The sequence below is a fragment of the Miniopterus natalensis genome, chromosome 22 (assembly GCF_054644295.1).
Source record: "Miniopterus natalensis isolate mMinNat1 chromosome 22, mMinNat1.hap1, whole genome shotgun sequence".
NCBI lineage: Eukaryota > Metazoa > Chordata > Mammalia > Chiroptera > Miniopteridae > Miniopterus > Miniopterus natalensis.
This window is the reverse complement of record NC_142102.1, coordinates 136,885-156,839: the sequence shown is the minus strand read 5'-3', so window position 1 is coordinate 156,839 and position 19,955 is coordinate 136,885. Positions and strand designations below refer to the sequence as shown.

The window sequence follows — 19,955 nt, the reverse complement described above, 5'->3', positions numbered from 1 at the left end:
CTACTGTTTTTAAGTATCATTCCTGAGTCTTTCTTGCCTTTTTAAGTAACTGTTACTTTCTTGTAAAGTGGAATATAATCATGAAAGAGGAAGAAGGGGAGATGAAAAATGTGAAATGTTGATGGGTTGCATCAAAGTGTTTTCATGTGAACGTGCCGGGAGCTTCCAGTCATCACGCACACACATTTGTCAATGGCTAAGACTTCTTATATTTTGCTGTATAGAAGTAGTCACAGCATGTGATTGCCTTATGTAAATAAAAAGGCTATTAAGTTTTCCAATATTTATTAATCTGTATGTGTTTTAAAATAAAATAACATTTCTAGCCGAACACTCATGTTTTCTGTTGTTTTTTACCCTTTATTTGAAATGTTTGTGTACTCTCAGGTTTTATATCATTCTGACTCCTCAATCAAAAGTTTTCCATTTTCTTTGTAGAAATGCGTAGCCCTGGTCTCCATCCAGACATAGAAAATATCCACTTGTGCACATCTGAGGGAGCAAATCTACGATACATAAAGCAGTTCACCATATAGCGATTACTTTCTGATACAATGAAATGATGGTATTAAAGAAAACCACCTATAGCCCAGCCGGTTTGGCTCAGAGGTGGAGCATCCACCTCGGATCCAGGAGGTCACGGTTCAATTCCGGTCAGGGCACATGCGCCGGTTGCAGGCTCGATCCCCAGGAGGGGGCGCGCAGGAGGCAGCCGATCCATGACTCATCATTGATGTTCCTGTCTCTCCCCCTCTCCCTCTCTCCGAAATCAATAAAGACATTAAAAAAAAAGCCACTTATATTTTTTATTTTTAAATCCCTACTTGAGGATGTGCTTAGAGACATTGATTGGCTGCCTCCCGACACGCCCGGCTGCCACGCCCAGCCCTAGCCCCGCCCCCGGCACTTGGCCCCGCCTCCCCGCGCTCCCGACACGCCCCAGCTGCCCCGCCCAGCCCTAGCCCCGCCCCCGGCACTTGGTCCCGCCTCTCACGCTCCCCGGCGCGCGGGGCTTCCGGTCCCGCTGTAGTCCCGCCCCTTGCCCTCGCGGAGACCGCTTTCCCGGGGGGCGGGGGGCCATGGACGCCACTTAAAGGGCCGCTGCACACACTGGCCGCGCGTTGGCGCTCGCGCCGCAAGCGGCGCACGGTACTTTGACTTTGACCCCGGGTAAGCGAACGCCACCTTGCAAAACCCGCCCCCAGTACTTTTCCCCCCGGCCCGCTCGTTCCCCGCACCCAGGCTAATCCAGGCCTGGCGAAGAGACCGGAACTCGGCCGGGCCACGCCCCGGGGGCGGGGCTTTGCCGCGCCGCTCTGCGCCTGCGCGCGCCGCGTCTGCGTCACTCGGCCGCGCCCAGGCTCTGCTCGCCGCGCTCCCCGCACCGGCGGCCGCAGCAGCTGGAGCTTGTCCCGGGCAATTGCCCTCGGGGCTCCCCATGGAGGAGACGGCGCGCGCGGCGGCCGCCCCGGACGCTCGCACTGCCCCCTGGACGGCGACGGAGGCGCTGGCCGCGCGGGCGCAGGAGAGGTCGGCCCGGACGGCCTGCCTGAGGGCGTGAGCGAGGTGACCGGAGCCGAGGACGGAGGGCGCCCGCCGCCCCGGGTGAGGCCCCTCCCTTTCCCTCCGACGGGCGCGAGGGGCGGCGGGGGCGAGCTGCGCGGGGCGGGCCTCGTGGGCGCCGGCCTTTGCCCGGGACGGCGCGGGGCGCGCGGAGACGGAGGCGGTTTCCGCGGCTCCCGCCGTGGGTCCCGCGGGGAGCCGGGGCCACGCTGGCGGCCGCCGAGCCCCCCCCGTCGGGGCGCGTGCTCGTGAGGGTCACGGAAACAGCTTCATTTCGTTGTGAGTTTTAGAAGGAGGTTTTCGCCGCCGCGAGATCCGCTGACGAGCCTTAGGGGCCTGTTGAGAGGTTTTGGTCACAGCTGTTTAATATCCGAACTTTTAGAGAGGCAGCGAGTCCTTCCCGCTCCATCCAAAACTCTATACGTTTAGTGTCGTGTTTGTCTCTTTAATCTCGTCACTAGTTTTTTTCAGTTCGTTTAATACAAGACTAGAAATTCTGTATGTACCGTGTACCCAGTTAATACTTTTTTTTAAAAAAAATAAAGTAATAAGAGGAAATATGAGCGAATAAAGATCTTTGTTTCATGGAGGCTAGTAACCAAATTTTAAAAAGTACTTAGAAACTGTTAAGTCTTTCTGCCTACTTCTGTATTTTCTCCTCTCTAGGCCAGAGCTGCTATGCCTGGCTTTACAAGTTTAAATGACAATAAAGGGTATTATTTACGAGGCAATGGGAGTGAATGAGTCATCTACCTCTGCAGCCTTTTTGTTTGTTTTTTTAAACAAGAGTCCATATTAAACTTCCTTTTAAGTTAAGATTTTAATTTATAACTCACGTTGCTAAGTCATTAGGGTTGGAGATTTAGGTTCTGCAGTATTTATAAGTATTGCTTTTAAATGTTTTTTTAATTGATTTTTAGAGAGGTGGAAGGGAGAGGGGGAGAGAGAGAAACCTCAATGAGAAACACCAACATCCATTGGCTGCCTCCTGCACGCCCCCTGCTGGGGATGGCAGATTCGTGCTCTGTGGAGGCAGCAGCATGTGTTGAAGCTGGATTAGGGGTCGGGATACACATGGAGGTGCGAGGCCGTGTTTGGGAAAGGTAGATGCAGTCTGGTACTCTTGGCCCTTGTATCCAGTTTGAGTGACAAGGATGGTGAAGCCACAGTCAGAACACAGGAGCAGCAGGTTGGGCAAGGAGATGGTGACCTACACTGGAGCCTAGTTGGAGCGCCACGGGCTCATGTGCCACCTCGGGACCGCATGGAGACTCCAGTGGGAAGGGCAGCAGGCTCAGAGTGAGGCCTGGTTCTGCTACCCACCAGCTGCTCGGGAAGTTGCTTAACATCTCCGTGCTAGTTTTCTCATCACGGGTCCCTGACCACAAATCTTACCAAGCTTTTATGAAAATGAAAAGTGCTGTGACAAGTTTAAAGCTGTAAATGTACTCCCTTTGGCATAATTTCTAACCTTCACTAACTTTGGGAGTGTTGCCTACTGTTAGTCACTGAGTAAAGCGAATGAATGTAGGCTTTTCTCGAGGGTGCTAGCATTCTAGTCCTTTCCCCCTGTTCCTTAAGTGACCAGTTTCGTAATTGTGTGTTCTTTGAGGTGTATTTATTTCATTTTCAACATACTTGCATTTAATGAGAGTTAATATAAGTATTTCTGTAAATACTAGTAAATTCAGTTGTGAAAATTGTGTTAAAATTTAGAAAGAAGAAGCTGGAACTTCCAAGTCTTTGAAAGTTGTGTTTAAAATTTGAATAGGTTATTTCCAGAGTTTTGATTCCTCTCAGCTGTGGCATCCTTGAGGTCAGCGGCTTTTTATTTTTACTTTTATTTTTTGGTACTCCTTACCTGAGGATATTTTATTTATTGATTTTTAGAGAGAGTGGAAGGGAAGGAGGGAGGGAGGGGGAGAGAGGGAGAAACAGTGATATGAGAGAGAGACATCAATTGGTTGCCTCCTGCATATGTCCCAACCAGGGGCCTGGGATGGAACCTGCAACCCTAATATGTGCCCTTGACTGGGAATCAAACCCCAGACTCTTCGGTCCGTGGGCTGACGCTCTAACCACTGAGTTAAACTGGCCAGGCCTCAATCATTTTTATAATTTAATGCCTGCCACATAATAGCTGCTCAGGTGGCCACATGTAAATAACAGTACCAGCCAGGGGTGGGAGGGGTTGGGTTTGGGGAGGAGGACCTTCCACCTGAGCGCCTCTGAGAGCTAAGATGAGCAAGTAACCACCTGGAGCTCGTCTGCTCTGGCTTAGGAACCTAGTTCAGTGAGACTTAGCAAGTTTTGTTGTTTAGCTGTCTTTAACCTGGCCCTGCTTGGCGGCTGATCTTAAGAATAAAAAGTCATCTCTGTTTCGGGCCCTCCCGCTGTGATTGACTTTCAGTGACAGAGTGGGAGCCAAGCATTACCAGGCCCGAGACTAGTTCCTTTCAGGACAGCCACACTGATGTCCTGTTTCCAAACTGTAAGTCAGACGAGATAATTCATTTCCTTAGTTTAGTGGCTGAGGCTGCTTGATAACTTGACAACTTGAAATTTTATGTTGCTTACTGTCCTGTTCCCTCACCTCCCTCTCTTCCTTCATACACAGATAGTTGCACGAGTAAACAAACAAAACCACCTTAATTCTATAAAGGCTTGTAAGTCCCATTCGCCACTTTAGATGAGTGCCTTTTGTGGGGAAGCCAGTGCAAGGAACCAGAGTCATTATCATTAGGGAGCTTACTGAGTATCTTCAAAGGCGAGCAGTAATCGAGTATTAAACTTGACCAGGCTGTGGAGGTCTTGTTAGCACAGCAGGAAGTGTGACCTGGCCTTGAGTGAGGAGCAGGCCCCTGAGCAGTGTGTAGAGGATGAGGTGGGACAGGGTGGGGTATCTAGACAGTGAGGATGCTGGCCTCAAGGCAGCCATGACCCTGTGTTGGGCAGTGGAGTGGGCAGGAGAGATGCAGCTCCCCAAAGCCACATGCATAAGGTTGAGCTGACTGGTCAAAAAAGGAAAGAGAGAAATAGACTTTAAATAGCATCATGAAACTTTATATAAAATAAATGGAGGCGCCTGGTCAGGCGTGGCTCAGCGGTTGAGCGTCAACCTAGCGGGGTTCGATTCTTGGTCAGGGCACATGCCTGGGTTGTGGGCTTGATCCCCAGTCGGGGGCGTGCAAGAGGCAGCCGATCAATGACTCTCATCATTGGTGTTTCTATCTCCTCTCTTCCTCTCCTTTCCTCTTTCTGAAACCAATAAAGATATATTAAAAAAATAATAATAATAAAGTAAATGGAGGAAATGCATCTATAGACACAATAAAGTTAGGAGCAATTGAACTCTCGGTGCCCTTAGGGTAAAATGAGTAAGATTCTGTTATAATGTGTTGTTTTAATCACTTCTTCACCTTGTCAGTAGGGGTGGGATTTCCTCCCTGTGACACCTGACCCTGGGCAGATGAGAGGTCCTGCAGTGGACCAGTCACTTACACAGTCCTTAGCCTGGGGAGGAGAGCCTGGGGACACCACGCACCATGTAGAGCCACGTGGGGCTACAGAGTGAAGGACCAGGAATTGTGGGAGGCAGTTTTGCAGGAACAAGAGGTTGTGGTGCCCCTGGTGCTTGCAGGAGGATGTGATTGTCTTGCTTTAATAATTCTTCTGTTTGGAGGACAGTGAAGCCTGCTGCTCAGGGACAAGCAGGAACGGTGCCTGGTGCCCGTGAGGAGCAGGGTTGTTTGGCTTTGGGACCTTAGCTGCGGGGGCAGAATGGGGAGGGGAACTTGGCTTAGGCCATTGAAAGCCCTCCCCGTTTGACCAGATGTCAAGGCAGCACATAATAGTGGTCTTAATTTTAGACCTTATATCCATCTGTGTAGCTTGCATTTAGTGGAAGTTAACATTAAGTGTGAATAAGTATTAATAGGGGCACATTTGGTGTTTGAAAGTCAGATTTCTGTGTGTAAAGTGTGAATTTGTATCTATGGCACTCACACTGGGATCGGAAGTGTAGATAAACCTGTTTATTGTAGATAAGCTTGTTTCTGGGTTTCATCTCTGCACATGACAAAGTTCAGTTTTATTGATTCAAGAAAGTGGAGAGTTATGAACCAGGGAACTTTCGTCACGTCCTCAGTAGAACTTGGATTATAATTGAGAACATTGCTTAATGATGGTGATGTTTGAAAGGGAGAGGGGATTTGGTGTACATAATAGAAAAGGAGCTGGCGTCTGGTGAGGAGGATGGGGGGTAAACATGGGCAAACCAGGCGTTCAGTGAGTGGGAACACTGCAAGCACACTTTTTAAAAATTGTAATTCACTCAGAGTAGGCAGAAATAATGCTTTCCCCCGGTCATTTTCTCCCCCAGTTCTCTCCCTTCCCCTTGCTGCACATGTTTATGCCTCTGTACAAACTGCTTGTCACTGTCCCCGAGTCTCTCCTCTTCAGAAGGATTCCACAGGCAAGCGGAAGTTAAGTGGAGGCTGGGTGTTACCAGTGTTTGGCCATAAAAATGGCAATCCCTTATTTTATTTTAAATTTAAAAGTCCTCAGTGACCTTATGGATTGTGTAGCTTCTTTCTTTTCTGCTGTGTGTTTTAGGGTTATGACTCATCCATAGTTAGTCACCCAGCTATAGGCAGGACTGAGTCTCCACACCCTGTGAGGACTTTTTTCAGGGCATTATCTGCCTTAGGAGTGGCATTAGCAGGACTGGGGATGCTTTTCCAAATCCCTCGTGAGAGCTCAGTTCTGGAAAGATGTCACGTAGACAGCTAATCTCATCTGTGTTGTTTTTGACTGATATTTACAAAACTCGGAGCACCTCTGAGACTTGAGTGTCTCATCTTCCCATGTTTCAGTCTTAGTTTGTCCTAGATTGTGGAGTGACCTTGGTTTTGCGACTTGCTCGAGGTTTCTACTGTCGGGGTAGAAACAGGTATCTGGACAGTGAGGACACTGGCCTCAAGAGAGCCACGATCCTAGGTTGGGGAATGAAGTGGGCAGGAGGGGTGCAGCTCTCCAAAGCCATGTGCATAAGACTGACCCCACCGCCCGGCTGGGCGTGGATCAGTGGTTGAGCATTGACCTAGGATCCAGGCGATCGGGGTTCAATTCCCAGTCAGGGCACATGCTGGTGTTGCAGGCTCGATCCCCAGTCGGGGGCATGCAGGAGGCAACCAATCAATGACTCTCTCATCATTGATGTTTCTATCTCTGTCTCTCCCTCTCCTTTCTTCTCTCTGAAATCGATAAAGATATATTTAAATAAAAAAAATTGACCAGTCAGAAAAGGCCTGGCATCCCTGCAGCTCTTGTGCACTGCAGGTGTGTTTTAAAAACCTAACATGGAAATGTCCAAACATGCACAGTACAAACAAAAGTAGAGAGGACGATACAGTGGATCAGTGCCTGGCATTCATCTTTAACAGTGATCTCCATTTTCTGCAGGCAAGTTTTGTTTTTTCAGAAATCTAATGGGAGCTTTATGTTTACCTGCAGTAAGCCTGTAGGGTGTGTAAGTTACTGTCTCGTGACGTATAGCAATAAGCATTTAAGATCAGGCTTGCAGGTCTGTGGTCAGTAAGGATGACTTTGTTTTGCTCTTCAGATGGCGATGGCAGGATGCAAGAGGCAAGCAGAAGTGTGACGGTCCTCTCTAGGTCTAGAGGTAGAATTGACATTCTGTCATTCACACCCTCCTCCCTGGCCCCACACCCAAGCCCCACACAGCAGGGTGGGGAAAACTCCTTCCCACAGAGCTATTTGAAGAACCATAATGCACCTGAACAGGCAAATCAAAACATTGGCCCTTTCTTCTGTCTGGAGTGTCAGCTCTGTGATAATACTGTTTACCGTGGTTACAGAACAGTATCCTTTAACTGTCTCTTGCCTGTCTCCCCACTGAAGCCTGAAAGCTGTGGCCCTTTTATCCAGAGAGAGTGTAGTGTGCACAGCCCGTGTTCAGTGAGTGCCGTTTGAGTGGGTGGATGAAGTAAGGGAGGGGCCAGGTGGATTCAGAGAGTTGCTTTTGTTAAAGGCCAGGGTCTCGTAACCTAGAAATTGAAAGACTTGGCTAGTCAGAAAGGGTTCCTGAGTTAGGGTTCTCTCTGAACTGCCGATTAGTGCTGGGAGTTGATTGTTTAGTGGAACTTAAAATCTCAAATACCAGAAGGTTAGGTCGCAGTTATAACCAGTCATAAACCTTGTTGCTGAATAATGTTTTTCCCTACTTTCTACACTTTGCTTTAGTTCATTTGTTAGCAGAGTTCATGAGTTGGCCATTTGGGAAAAAAATTGCAGTCTTCATAAGCCTCTGCTTCCTGTCTGGCCTTGTGGCTTGAGCCCTCTAGGTCCCATGGCCTTCGTGCTCTCTGACAAGTCCACCAGGACCACACCTGCAGCCTGGCAAACACCTGTCTGCTGGAGCCATCATCCTCTGCTAACAAAATAATGTGAAACCTGCCTTTTCCCTGCCCCCCTCCAAATAGGCTAAATAAGAGATTAATTACCATATGCTTATAACTACATAGATTTCTAAGAAGGAAATGTATGGTGAGAAAATTTTGTGTTTCTCTACATAGATTATTCCAGAGGACATGTTTGTGAAATTAGAAAATGTGTTCATAAACTAGATTTGTGTATCTATGTCTGATTTTCATTCTGTAAATTTTTTTTTTTTAATTAAAATGTGTGGTTGTGATTTAAGCTTTTTAAAATATATGTATTTTTTTACTTCAGAGAGGGGAAGGGAGAGGGAGAGAGAGAAACATCAATGATGAGAGTCATTGATCAGCTGCCTCCTGCACGCCCCGTCCCCTGCTGGGGATCGAGCCCACAACCCCAGCATGTGCCCTGACTGGGAATTGAACTGCAATCTCCTGTATCATAGGTCGATGCTCAACTGCTGAGCCAAGCCGGCCGGGCTAGAATTTTTTTCCTATAAGCAAAGTTTTGTCACTATGGACTATCAGTTGAGACTGGAAACATTTTAAAAATATGAAACCAGAGTTTATAAAATCAGTTTAGATTGGTTTTGAGATATCATAATGTATTTGTCTAATTCGTGTACAGCATAATGATTTTGTATGCATATGTTGTGAAATGATGAACATAGTAAGTTAACACCCCTCCCTCACCTCACATAGTCACACATTTTCTTTCTTGTGATGAGAATTTCTAAGATCTACTCTTAGAAACTTTCAAATATACAGTATAGTATTGTTAACTATAGTCACCATGCTGTACATCATCCCTAGGACTTAGTTATAACTGGGAGTTTGTACCTTTCAACCCCCTTCCCCTGTTTCCCCAGCCCCTAACCACCACTGGTAACCACCACTTTGTTCTCTGGCCCTGTGAGTTTGGGTTTTAAATACAGTTTTATGTCATGAGACCATCGTTTGCCATAATTGGAAGAAATGTAATTAGGTTAGTGCTCAATATAAATACCAAATACATTTCTTTTCAATGGTGGCGATAGAGAAAACACCTCCCTGCAGGAGGAGGGAAGTGCGGTCCAGTTTGGACTGCACGTGCACTGTCTTGGTCGCTCCCTGAGGATCTCGTTTTCTTTGTCTCGTGCAGGTCTGAAGTCCACAGCCTCTCGCCTCCAGCATCAGCAATTCTCTGTCCTGTGATCAATGTGAGTCACAGGCACTCCTTCAGTAGCAAACGAAATGAGCCCTGGGCGTGGAAAATATGACTTCTATATTGGTCTGGGCTTGGCTATGAGCTCCAGCATTTTCATCGGAGGGAGTTTCATCTTGAAAAAGAAAGGCCTTCTGCGACTTGCCCGGAAAGGCTCCATGCGAGCAGGTGGGTGCCCGTGTGCCTTTGAAGTGACACAGTGTGTGCTTGCGTCTGTACACAGGTGCCTGGCCTGCAGAAGACTTCATCTTCCTTCCTAGTGAGCGTGTTCAAAACTGTAGACTGCAAGAGTTGTAAACTATTAGAGAGAATCAAACACCAGTTTTGTAAAGAGAAAAATAAGTGAGATGTCAAAATAAGTTAACTCCTCGCTCCTGCATTATCAAACTGGGCAGAGGGACAGTGCCCAGTGAGCATTCAGCCTTGTTTTTAAACCTTGATTATGTCTGCAGAGAAGGAGGTAAGGGTCTGAACAGAATGAGAATCTTGTTGAAGGCCAGAGTCTTTGGTCTGTGATAGAAATTTGATTCTATTTTCAGCATTTTCCTGATGAAAGGGCTTCTCTGGGTCAGAGTGTCCTCAGTTCAGGCAACTTTCGAAGGCTGGTGTAGTTTGTTTCCCAGTGCCTGCTGACAGGTCAGGAAACCCTGGGGACACTCTGACTGTTCTGGCGCACTCTGAACAGTTCCCAGTTGTGCTGCATCCAACATGTGCTGCATGTTCTACCACTTGGCCTCCGCGGCAGGTCCATGCTCAGTTCTGACTCTTAGACCTGCTTTGGCAGTAAAAGCACCACCTCCCTTTTCCCTGAGCCATGTCTGTGGCTAAAGCTCATCAAGCAACCATAAGTACCGCTCATGTGACTTTATTACTTTGGTTGGGATGAAGGTCAAGTAAGAAAGCAGGATGCTTGTCCAGGCAGCCCAGACTGTGACGGTGCTGTCTCCCTTGTGTCTGTGCGCGGTGTGGGGGACCTTGTTCTCCAGGGTTGCTGCGGGAAGTGGGCTGACCATGCCTAAATGGCTTATCCAATTCCAAACTCATTTGAAGTTGGGTTATTTTTTACTGGTTCATTTTCTTTACTTTGTTTACTAAAGCTGAGTTTGCAAAACGAAAGAAATGTAAGGATTGGTTTAATTCCTTCCTCAACATTATAGTACAAACCTAAACATTTTTAACTTTTTGTTATATAATCATAAAACTATTATCTAAGAAATCCCTTTGTACATGATGGAACCTTTATTCAAAGTAATCATAATTCATGAATGAGATATTTTAAACCTGTCGTTACTCGTAGTTGTCATAAATTTGTGGGAGTCTGATGACCCTCCAGGAAGTGACGTGTGTTTTCTCGTTCACAGGCCAGGGCGGCCATGCGTACCTGAAGGAGTGGCTGTGGTGGGCCGGACTGCTCTCAAGTAGGTACAGAGACTTGCACGAAAGCGCGGTCGTTGTAGACTGAAATACTTGCAGATGCGGTTACAGTTTCATATTACTAGCAAGTTTTAAAACTTTAAGTCATTTTCTAAAGTATATCTTTATGTTTTTTAATCCTCGCCCGAGGATATGTCTTTATTGATTTGAGAGAGAGAGGAAGGGAGAGGGGGAGAAACATTAACATGTTGCTTCCCGTACATGCTCCAACCAGGGATCGAACCCACAGCCTAGATGTTCGCCCTGACTGGGAATCAGCCCGCAACCTTTTTGTTGTTGGGGATGACGCTCAACCAAGTGAGCTGCCTGGCCGGGCCATAGAGTGAGATTATTTAATTTTTTTGATGTTTTTACTTTTTTTATTGATTTGGGGGGGGGGGAGGAGGGGGGTAAACATCGACTTGTCCCCCTTATTTATGCATCACTGGCTGCTGCTTCTGTGTGCCCTGATCGGGGATCAAACCTGCAGCCTTGGTGCATCAGGGTGATGCTCTAACCCACTGAGCTACCCAGCCAGGGCTGGAGCGAGATTTTAATAAACACCCTCAGTAGTTGATAGGGCAACCAGAGTAAAATTTTTAAGGCTACGGACAATTTGAACAGCAAATTTAACAAACTTTACTTACTGGACACAGTCACTAAACTCAGTAACTTCAGATCTATATTTTTTTTGGATACGTATGGAATATTTATACAAATCGATTATTTGCTGGACCCTAAAGCCAGTCTGAATTTTTCAAAGGACTTAATGGAGTATTTTCACAAATCATTGTAATTACATCAGAACTCAATAACAAAAATATAACATGAAAATCTTGGGTGGAAATTTACTTTTATGTAATCCCTGGTTTACAGAAGGCAGACTGGAAATTAGAAAATATTTTTAGAAGTTTAAATTAGGAAATAGTATGTTGATACTAAATACAAAATGAAACTGGAATGTAACTGAAGTAATTAGAGTAAAATTTAGGGTTTCATATAAATATAATTGAAAGTAAGAAAGATGAGTCATCTAGTCCAAGAGAAAAGAAGATGCAAAATAAGCCCCAAATATAGGAGGAAGCTTGTGAATAAGGCAGTAAAATGACGTAAGTAGAAAGAAAAGGTAATTACAGCCAGTGTTCCAGGAGGTGTCTCTGAGCAGAACAATGGAATTCAGAAACCTTACGTTGAAACTGAACAAGGAGGGAAGAGGTTAACCAAAGAACTTACAGGCACGTGTGCAAAACCCAGGACTTGGGTGGTAGTGTGGGGAAGGCCTGGGGTGGGGTGGGAGCGGGGCAAGGGGCCACTGGGGGAAAAAGGCTGACATCTGTAATGCTGTCCACAGTAAAGATAATTTTAAAATTAAAAAAAAAAAAAGAAACTGAAAAGAAAAAGGGAAGGGCCCTAGCCAGGCGACTCAGTGGGTTAGAGCGTTGCCTAACTTTGCCCCTACGCCAAGGTTGTGCCAGTGGAAATTATTTGTGCAATATTTTCACACCAGTTTCAGCAGCTTTTAATTGATTTCTGTTTGTTGTCATAGGATATAAATATTTATTAAACTTGTTTATTAATAAAAGCATGTAAGCATAAATTAGGTCTTTTCCATTAAAATAGATTTGTATTTTTTCTCATTGGTTTGGGCTCTATTCTAATGTTGATAATTTATAGGAGAACCCTTATAATAGATGGGAGGAAATATGGAAGTTACAATATACAGTCGAAGTAGTATACAAAAATATATATGTAAGTTGCAAGTACTTACATTTTGAGTAGATATGTTCCTATCTGAGAGTTTTCTTTTGTTCATCTTCCAGTGGGAGCCGGTGAGGTGGCCAACTTTGCTGCTTATGCCTTTGCCCCAGCCACCCTCGTGACCCCCTTAGGAGCGCTCAGCGTCCTTGTCAGGTAAGGACACTGCGCCGGGAGCATAGAACCTGCTCGGTACCATCCAATCACATCCAGTCACACACGTTCAGTGTCATTTACATTTAAACAAGCTTGGGAGCTGTTTAAATTCTGGGTCTTCATTTGCTTTTAAAAGGGCATCTTCTGTGTACAGACAGCCTGTCAATTTGTGGTATCAGATGCCTTTGTGCTATGTCTCGCTTGTGTTCAGAGCCAGCACCAGTTACTTTGTTTCAGCTTTTCACAACTTCCAGTTGCACTTGTCACAACGTGTATCATTTGGTACAGGCGTGCTTGGTAGGTGGTCGTTGGTGGTAATTAGATTTTGTACCTGGCTGGGCAGGTTACGTACCCCTGGAGACCAGCCTGGTGTACTTGTTTGGAAGCAGCGGTCGGTCCTTTCCCGGTCAGTATTGTGTGTGTATGCGCGCGTGCACATATATAAACATTGCACTGTAAATTACATGACTTTTAAAGGTGGTGTATGTCTTTTATCCTTGTTTTCCTGTATATGATAGAATTTTTGTATTTATAGGTTTACACAGTATTTTTTATATTTGGATAAAGTGTTGAAACTTGACAATACGCAGGTTATATAGAGTTAAATGAATGTCAGATGCGTCAGCAGTTAGGATAAGTTTAAGCTGAGTACTTTTTAATTTTTTTTTATATGTCTTTATTGATTTCAGAGAGAGGAAGGGAGAGAGAGAAACATCAGTGATGAGACTCATTGACTGGCTGCCTCATGCCCCCCAACTGGGGATTGAGTCCGCACCCCAGGCATGTGCTCTGACCGGGAATCGAGCTGTGATCTCCTGGATCCTAGGTCAGTGCTTAACTGCTGAGCCACATGGCCAGGCGAAGCCGAGTAAACTTTAAACATTGGTTTGGACTTGGATTCCTAATTAGGGTATAAATTGTAGGTAACTGCATATATGGTAAGTTTCATGCTGAGCTCCTGCAGTAGAGCTGGTAGCTGTGCTGGTGTAGTTTGTGGTGAAGCAGCCGTTTCCCTAGGAGCTTTCCTGGCACAATTGAAGACACTGTCTGTATCTTGGCCGAAAGCCAGAATCTTTATAAACTCACAGTGTTTTAGTTTGAGGTCAGTTATTCAAAATCTGAATTGTATTGATATTTAAAAATGAGAGAAGTAGCTGATTATTTTAATCTTACCACATTCCCCCTATTTTAGTGCCATTCTTTCTTCATACTTTCTCAATGAAAGACTGAACCTTCATGGGAAAATAGGGTGTTTGCTGAGCATCCTAGGCTCCACAGTCATGGTCATCCATGCTCCGAAGGAGGAGGAGATTGAGACCTTACGTGAGATGTCTCACAAACTCGGGGATCCAGGTAAGGAAAAGAAAGCTTATTTGTCTTGCTGTATTTTTACTTTTTAATTTAGCTTTTTATATTAATCAAAATTTTTGTGCATACAAAGAGCCGGATTGCTGTGTAGCTTATTGTGAAACAACAGTCACCTTCCTCCCCAGCCGGCGCTGACCCTTGTTTCTCTGTCACTCTGTCTGTGACACGCTTATATCGCTGCTACTTCCTTGGTCTAGGAATTATGTGTTACATCTCTTACCTTTTGTATCTAGTTTTGTTTAAATGACTTGTTTACATTATCTGTACATAACTTTCCCTTGTTTTTCATACTTAAGTAAAATATTCTATTAGTTTCATGTGCACAATATCGTGGCCTGACATTTCCATACCTTATGGTGTGACTGCCAGAGCAAGCTTTATCTCACTGCCATGCTAAGCCTTATCACACTGCGACTGACTGTTCCCTTCACTGTTTCACCCATCTTCCCGCCCCTCCCCTCTGGCAACCGATCCCTTTGGTCTGACTTCTCCTTCCTTGCTTTTTTCCTGAACGGAGAGTGATCTCGTTTGCTTAGTTTTCTGTGAAAATGAGTCCGTCCGGCCTGAGTGCTTGCCCATGTCTGATTCTGCTCTCAGTAATTTCACACACAGGAGTTACTCTTGCAGTTTCAGCTCCTGTGAACTGCTCTCCCAGAGCCTTGTTTGGCCTCAAACTAGACTGCTGTCCAGGCCACCAGCACAGTTGTCCCCTGGGTTTTCCTTCATCAGCATCCTGGGATCCCCGGCACTTTTTGCTTTTCCTGGACTTCTTGTCTCCCGAGTCCTGGGTTAGCGCCTTCATTTTGGTGGAGCCACTTTCATAGGAGGCGCGAGAGGCACAGAAGAGATGGGACCTTTGGAAACCTTGCACATATCAAAATGTCCCTGGCCTGCCTCATCTCCTCACCCTGTGTTGCTGAGAAACTAGACGCATGTAACTGATTATCTTTGTTTATATGTAAATGGCCATTTGACTCTGGGAGCCTCTAGGATGGCCTGCTTGCCCTCACTGTCTGAAATTCCCCACTGAATGTGCCTAGGTGTGGGTCAGTTTTTATCCATTGTGCTGAGTATGGATGGGTTGTTTTGGGGGAGTTTTTGTTTTGTAGCACACAAAATAGTATTTATTTTGCAAGAACCATACAAACAAAAAGGTGCATGTTGCCTATAGCGGAGGGAAGAGGGAGCAGGCTCTGGGTAACTAGAAAACCACTTCAAGCCAGTAGGTAGGAGAGAGGGTGATTGGAGAAGAGAGTGTGTTAAAGAAAGTGGGAAGTCAGATTCGAGAGAGGATTGGAAACAATTGTGAAGGTCTGTAAGCCCGACAAAAGAATGGAAATATGCTCAAGGAGGTGAGAGCCCTAAAGGACTGAGCAGGGCGGCATGTGAGGAAGTGAACTCAGGTGGTTGGAGGTGAATCTGTGGTGAGCTGAGCACAGGGCTGAAGGGGGTCTGGAGCAGGCGAGGCTGGAGGTGGATGCTGGAGAGACCTTGGGATCGATTCCTGTCTGCATGTAGACACTAATAGGCAGGGTCAAGTCAGAGTACACCGTGGTCTGGAACCAGAAGCCAGGGGGAGAAATCAAGTCTAGTAACTGTGATTTCTCACGCTGGAAATCTAGTTTCCCGGTAAAGGACTCAGGATTATTGAGCAAGTGTCACAAGCAGCTCCTAAGTGCACCCATGTTAGAGTTGGCAGGCATCTTTTTTTTCCAGATGACAAAAGAGAGGACCCGAGGGTTCAGTTAATTGCTCCAAGCTACCCAGTTACCTGGAGAGAGGATGGGCTAGAACCAGGCTCTTCACTTCCAGTCCAATGACCTTACTGGACCTGTGTTGGTGGTGAGGTCTGGATGTCGAGGCCATTCACATTTAGATTTCTCAGTTTGCCTGACCATCAGCAGTTTTCAAGAAAGATGATTTACCTGCTCTGTCCCAGCCCTGCCAGCCTAGTTTCGGTCGAGATGCACATGAGCTGTCTGGCTGGTCAGGCGTCTAAACAAAAGCTCCTGGTGTTTACTTTGCTGATCCTTACACCTGCATGACTGAGCATATAGGACTCACCAAGGGCCAGCCCCATCGGGTAGTGTTCCCACTCCGCCCTGGATAGAAATGCAAAGCAAATGACTGCTGAAAAGATCCTAACCTCCCACCCAGACTGAAACCCCCTAGGCAGTACCCCTGACCAGTGGTCCTCCTGCCACTGTGTGTTTTCAGGAATGGGGCTGTCCATCCCTTTGTCAGGACCGCTCAGGTGACTAGAAAGCTCTGAGGCTGAGTCCCATGTCACTGCAGGTGATCCTGTGGAAGTAACACAGGCTTTGGAGTCAGGCGACTTGAGTTAGAATCCTAACTGTGTGATTTGCTGCTGACTTGAGTAAGTTACTTACCTTCCATCAGCCGCGTTCACCTCATTTGTACATCAGGGGTGATACTGTTCTACAGCGTTACTATGGATATTAAGAGATTGACAGTAAAATGCCCCGTGTAGCACCTGACACAGAGCTAATAAAGTGATGGCTGTCATTGTCAGCATTGTCATCCCGCCTGTACGTCTAGTTTGCCCAATGGCACTATGAACGTATGACGTTCAGCACATTCACATGCTTGATTTTGGCTGTCCTCTTATTCCTGAGGGCTCTTTTTTCAGAGTGAGCATCCACTGTTTCTCTCTCAGTTATCCAGACTGGCTGTGAGCCTGCACGTGATGTCTGTAGGACAGGGTGCCAGGAACAGAGCCCTCCAGGTGTGCTCTGGGTGCTTCAAACAGGGAGACCGTAAGCCTCTCCTCAAGCTGCCTGGGACACCGTTAGCTTTTTTGGCAGCCCTGTCACATGCTGCCTTAGTCCTGTGAAAACCCCAGGTGGTGGTCACATGAATGAGTTTTAAGTCTTCCCCACTCTGAACTGTGTAGAGTCGGGCTCAGGAGCGTCTCCCAGCCACCTGCCCTGACTGCATCTAATCCTCACAGCCGCCCCACGACACAGGTGCTACCATCTGCATTCTCAGACAAGGAAACAGGGACAGCAGTCACTCTGGTCACTCCTCAAACACGAATATAACAGGATTGTTAAAGAAGGAAAACACAAAAACAAGGACAGAGAAGGAAATGCAGCAATGATGTTATGGAAGCCAGCAAGCAGAGGATGACTAGTGACCTAGAGCAGACCGCAGGAAGCTGAACCCCACACCAGCAGTGATGCAGTAGGTAGCTCGAAGTAGGGGTGGGGACTGAAGCCAGGAGGCCTGGCTGAATTTCATTCTAGAAGCAATGAGCCCTTGGGAAGTCGGAGGGCAAAAAGGTGACCTTGGGGACTGGGATGAGCTGCCACTGCCCACTGCTCCCCTGGTTGCAAGTCTCGTGGGGACCCTTAAGAGTTTAGGAGGAAGTAAACAGTTATAGAGAAAGCCTGAGCTGGTATCCTGTGTTGAGGGGTTTCTCTCTCTTCTCTGGGTGGGAATTGGAGGAGAGGGTTTCAGTAGAATATTCATCAGCTTTCCAGGTGAATCTTTAATATGCTGATGCATCAAAATGAGCCTATAGGGAGTTTGGGATTATTCTTTGGTCTACTTTACTGTTTTACTTTTATCTTGGGTCTATCTGGCTCTAGTTGGATTTTATTTCCCGACTTCATCTGTCTTCGGGTTTGGCTGGCACAGATGGCATTAATTGGGCCTCTGTTTTCTGGCCCCCAGGCCAGTGTGATTTAAGCTGTGTGTTCTCTGGCCAGGGAGGACAGGTATGAACCATTGGCTCTCAGGTGGCTTTGTTTGGGGAAGAGAAGGTCTTGGGATTTACTAGCTGGCATAAGTTGTTCAGATTGTTTGGCTGTGCTTAATTTTCATGTCTCAGTTTACCCAGTCCACTTGTCCAGGGGTTTTTCTAGCTGCTTCTTATCCTGCCTCAACCTCATGATTCTCTCCACTGGTTTCCAATGGACTGTCCCTGGAGTCTAATACTCCCGGGGGTGGACAGTCGGGGTGCCTCCAGAATGGATGGCTGTGAGTCGGCCTGATTCTGTTTTCTTTGTTGTGATTATCATGAAGCCAAATATGCTACTTTAAAAACGTTAGTCGTGTCACAGTTGTGAATATGGTGCGTGGTTTAACCTTCCCCGCGTGTACCTCCCTAAACTTTGCGGGTGTGCTCTTGCTGGGGCAGCAGAGAAAGCTGTTTTCCTCACAGGGCCACACCTCTCCTTCCTGCCCAGTATTTTGTTTAGGACTCTCAGTTCTCTTTCAGTCCTGAAACATTTGACTAAACAGATCTTGTCTTTGCCTCGTCAAGGTTTTGTGATCTTTGCGACACTTGTGGTCATTGTGTCCTTGATACTAATCTTTGTGGTGGGACCGCGCCATGGACAGACGAACATCCTCGTGTACATCACAATCTGCTCCGTGATAGGAGCGTTTTCGGTCTCCTGTGTGAAGGGCTTGGGCATCGCTATCAAGGAGCTGTTTGCTGGCAAGCCTGTGCTGCAGCACCCCCTGGCCTGGGCCCTGCTGCTGAGCCTCATCGTGTGCGTGAGCACGCAGATCAACTACCTGAACAGGGCCCTGGACATCTTCAACACCTCCCTCGTGACCCCCATCTACTACGTTGCTTTCACAACGTCTGTGCTAACCTGTTCAGCCATCCTCTTCAAGGAGTGGCAGGACATGCCCGTCGATGACATCATCGGCACCCTGAGCGGCTTCTGCACCATCATTGTGGGCATCTTCCTGCTGCACGCCTTCAAAGACGTCAGCTTCAGCCTCGCCAGTCTTCCCGTGTCTTTTCGAAAAGATGAGAAAGCAGCGAACGGCAATCTCACTGACATGTACGAAGTTCTTAGTAACAGTGAAGAAAGTTTAACCTGTGGGATTGAGCAGCACACGGGGGAGAACATTTCCCGGAGAAACGGAAATCTTACAGCCTTTTAAGAAAGTGATCAGAGCTTACCCGTAATTATTGTTATAAAGTGAATTTGAGTGTTGGAATATGTCTGAAAAAGCATTATCTCAAACAATGTTCTCTAGAGACAATCTTTTTTTAAGATTTAACTAATTTGGACCAAGAAATTACTTTTCTTATATTTAAATGATGGTAGCTCACTAAAATGACCTCAGTACCTGGCCAATTTTTGTTAACATTGTGTTACTATAGTGGTATTTAAATTTTTCTTTCACAGAATCTGAATGCACTAATGACAGTTTTAAGTCTATAAAATGCTTTATTTTTTCATCAGTGATGAAAGTGCGACGTGTCCATTTGTCATTCCCACTCGCAGTCCCTGAGCCTTAAGGCTTTTTGATTTAAAAAAGAACTTATCCCAATACATTGCCCTGTGCTTTCCCTTACCTACAAAAATGACTCTTGTTTGATGAGTCATCTTAATTTTGAAATGTTGAAGAGAATCCTAAGTTACTAGGAAAGTACCCCACGGAGTACTTCTCCGGTGACTTGTCCCAGCACAGAGACAGCCCTCCTGGACCCGCGCGTCCTTGTCTGTCCTGCTGCCTGGCGGTTCTGTCCTTCAGTTCTCTGATCCCTTGGTACCCGGACCTTGACGACCATTTCACATCCGCTCTTGTACTTTCCAATATATTTTCATAATGAGTTATATATATTGTCATTTAGATCTTCTAACAACTCTGGGAAGTAAAGTCAGAAGACTAAGGTAATTTTTAAAATTTAGCTCATGTTATAATAAAAAAACAAATTGAAACAAAGTTCTTTTGAAGTCTGAATGCTTAGAACAAACTTAAAGATGTTTGTAAAATCTGGTTCCTTTCCAAGTATTTTACTTTGCTTACGAGTCAATTTAAAAACATCAAATGCGCCCTGGCCAGTGTGGCTCAGTGATTGAGTGTCGTCCAGTGCACCTGGAGGTCACCGGTTCAATTCCTGGTCAGGGCACATGCCCTGACAGTGGGCTTGGTCCCCAGTAGGGGGTGTACTGGAGGCAGCCGGTCAATGTTTCTCTCTGTGTCCCTTCCTCTCTCTCTAAAATCAATAAAAACTTAAAAGAGCGTACCTTGTCCAAGCCAGGGAACAC

The 19,955-nt window shown here is 46.3% G+C and overlaps 1 protein-coding gene across 3 annotated transcripts; it reads left to right on the top strand.

Moving 5' to 3' along the window:
- Nucleotides 1-1,370: 1,370 nt before the first annotated feature.
- NIPA2 (NIPA magnesium transporter 2) lies at nucleotides 1,371-19,683 on the top strand. 3 transcript variants are annotated; one of them, XM_087829132.1, is made up of 6 exons: nucleotides 1,371-1,605; nucleotides 9,163-9,393; nucleotides 10,587-10,643; nucleotides 12,459-12,549; nucleotides 13,742-13,902; nucleotides 18,206-19,683. In XM_087829132.1, the coding sequence occupies exons 2-6, from the start codon at nucleotides 9,255-9,257 to the stop codon at nucleotides 18,838-18,840; spliced, it is 1,083 nt and encodes a 360-aa protein (XP_087685258.1). In that variant the 5' UTR covers nucleotides 1,371-1,605; nucleotides 9,163-9,254; the 3' UTR covers nucleotides 18,841-19,683. The 3 variants fall into 3 exon arrangements, with proteins under 3 accessions (XP_087685258.1, XP_016055528.1, XP_087685259.1); XM_016200042.2 differs by lacking the exon at nucleotides 1,371-1,605 and adding an exon at nucleotides 6,971-7,246; XM_087829133.1 differs by lacking the exon at nucleotides 1,371-1,605 and having other exon boundaries at nucleotides 8,770-9,393.
- Nucleotides 19,684-19,955: the final 272 nt, after the last annotated feature.

Bases quoted from the DNA above. Each gene is read 5' to 3' on its own strand.
- NIPA2 (XM_087829132.1), top strand. From the start codon at position 9,255: ATGAGCCCTGGGCGTGGAAAATATGACTTCTATATTGGTCTGGGCTTG. The intron at 10,644-12,458 runs GTAGGTACAGAG...TTCATCTTCCAG, and splicing joins GTGGGCCGGACTGCTCTCAA to TGGGAGCCGGTGAGGTGGCC. The intron at 13,903-18,205 runs GTAAGGAAAAGA...TGCCTCGTCAAG, and splicing joins TCACAAACTCGGGGATCCAG to GTTTTGTGATCTTTGCGACA.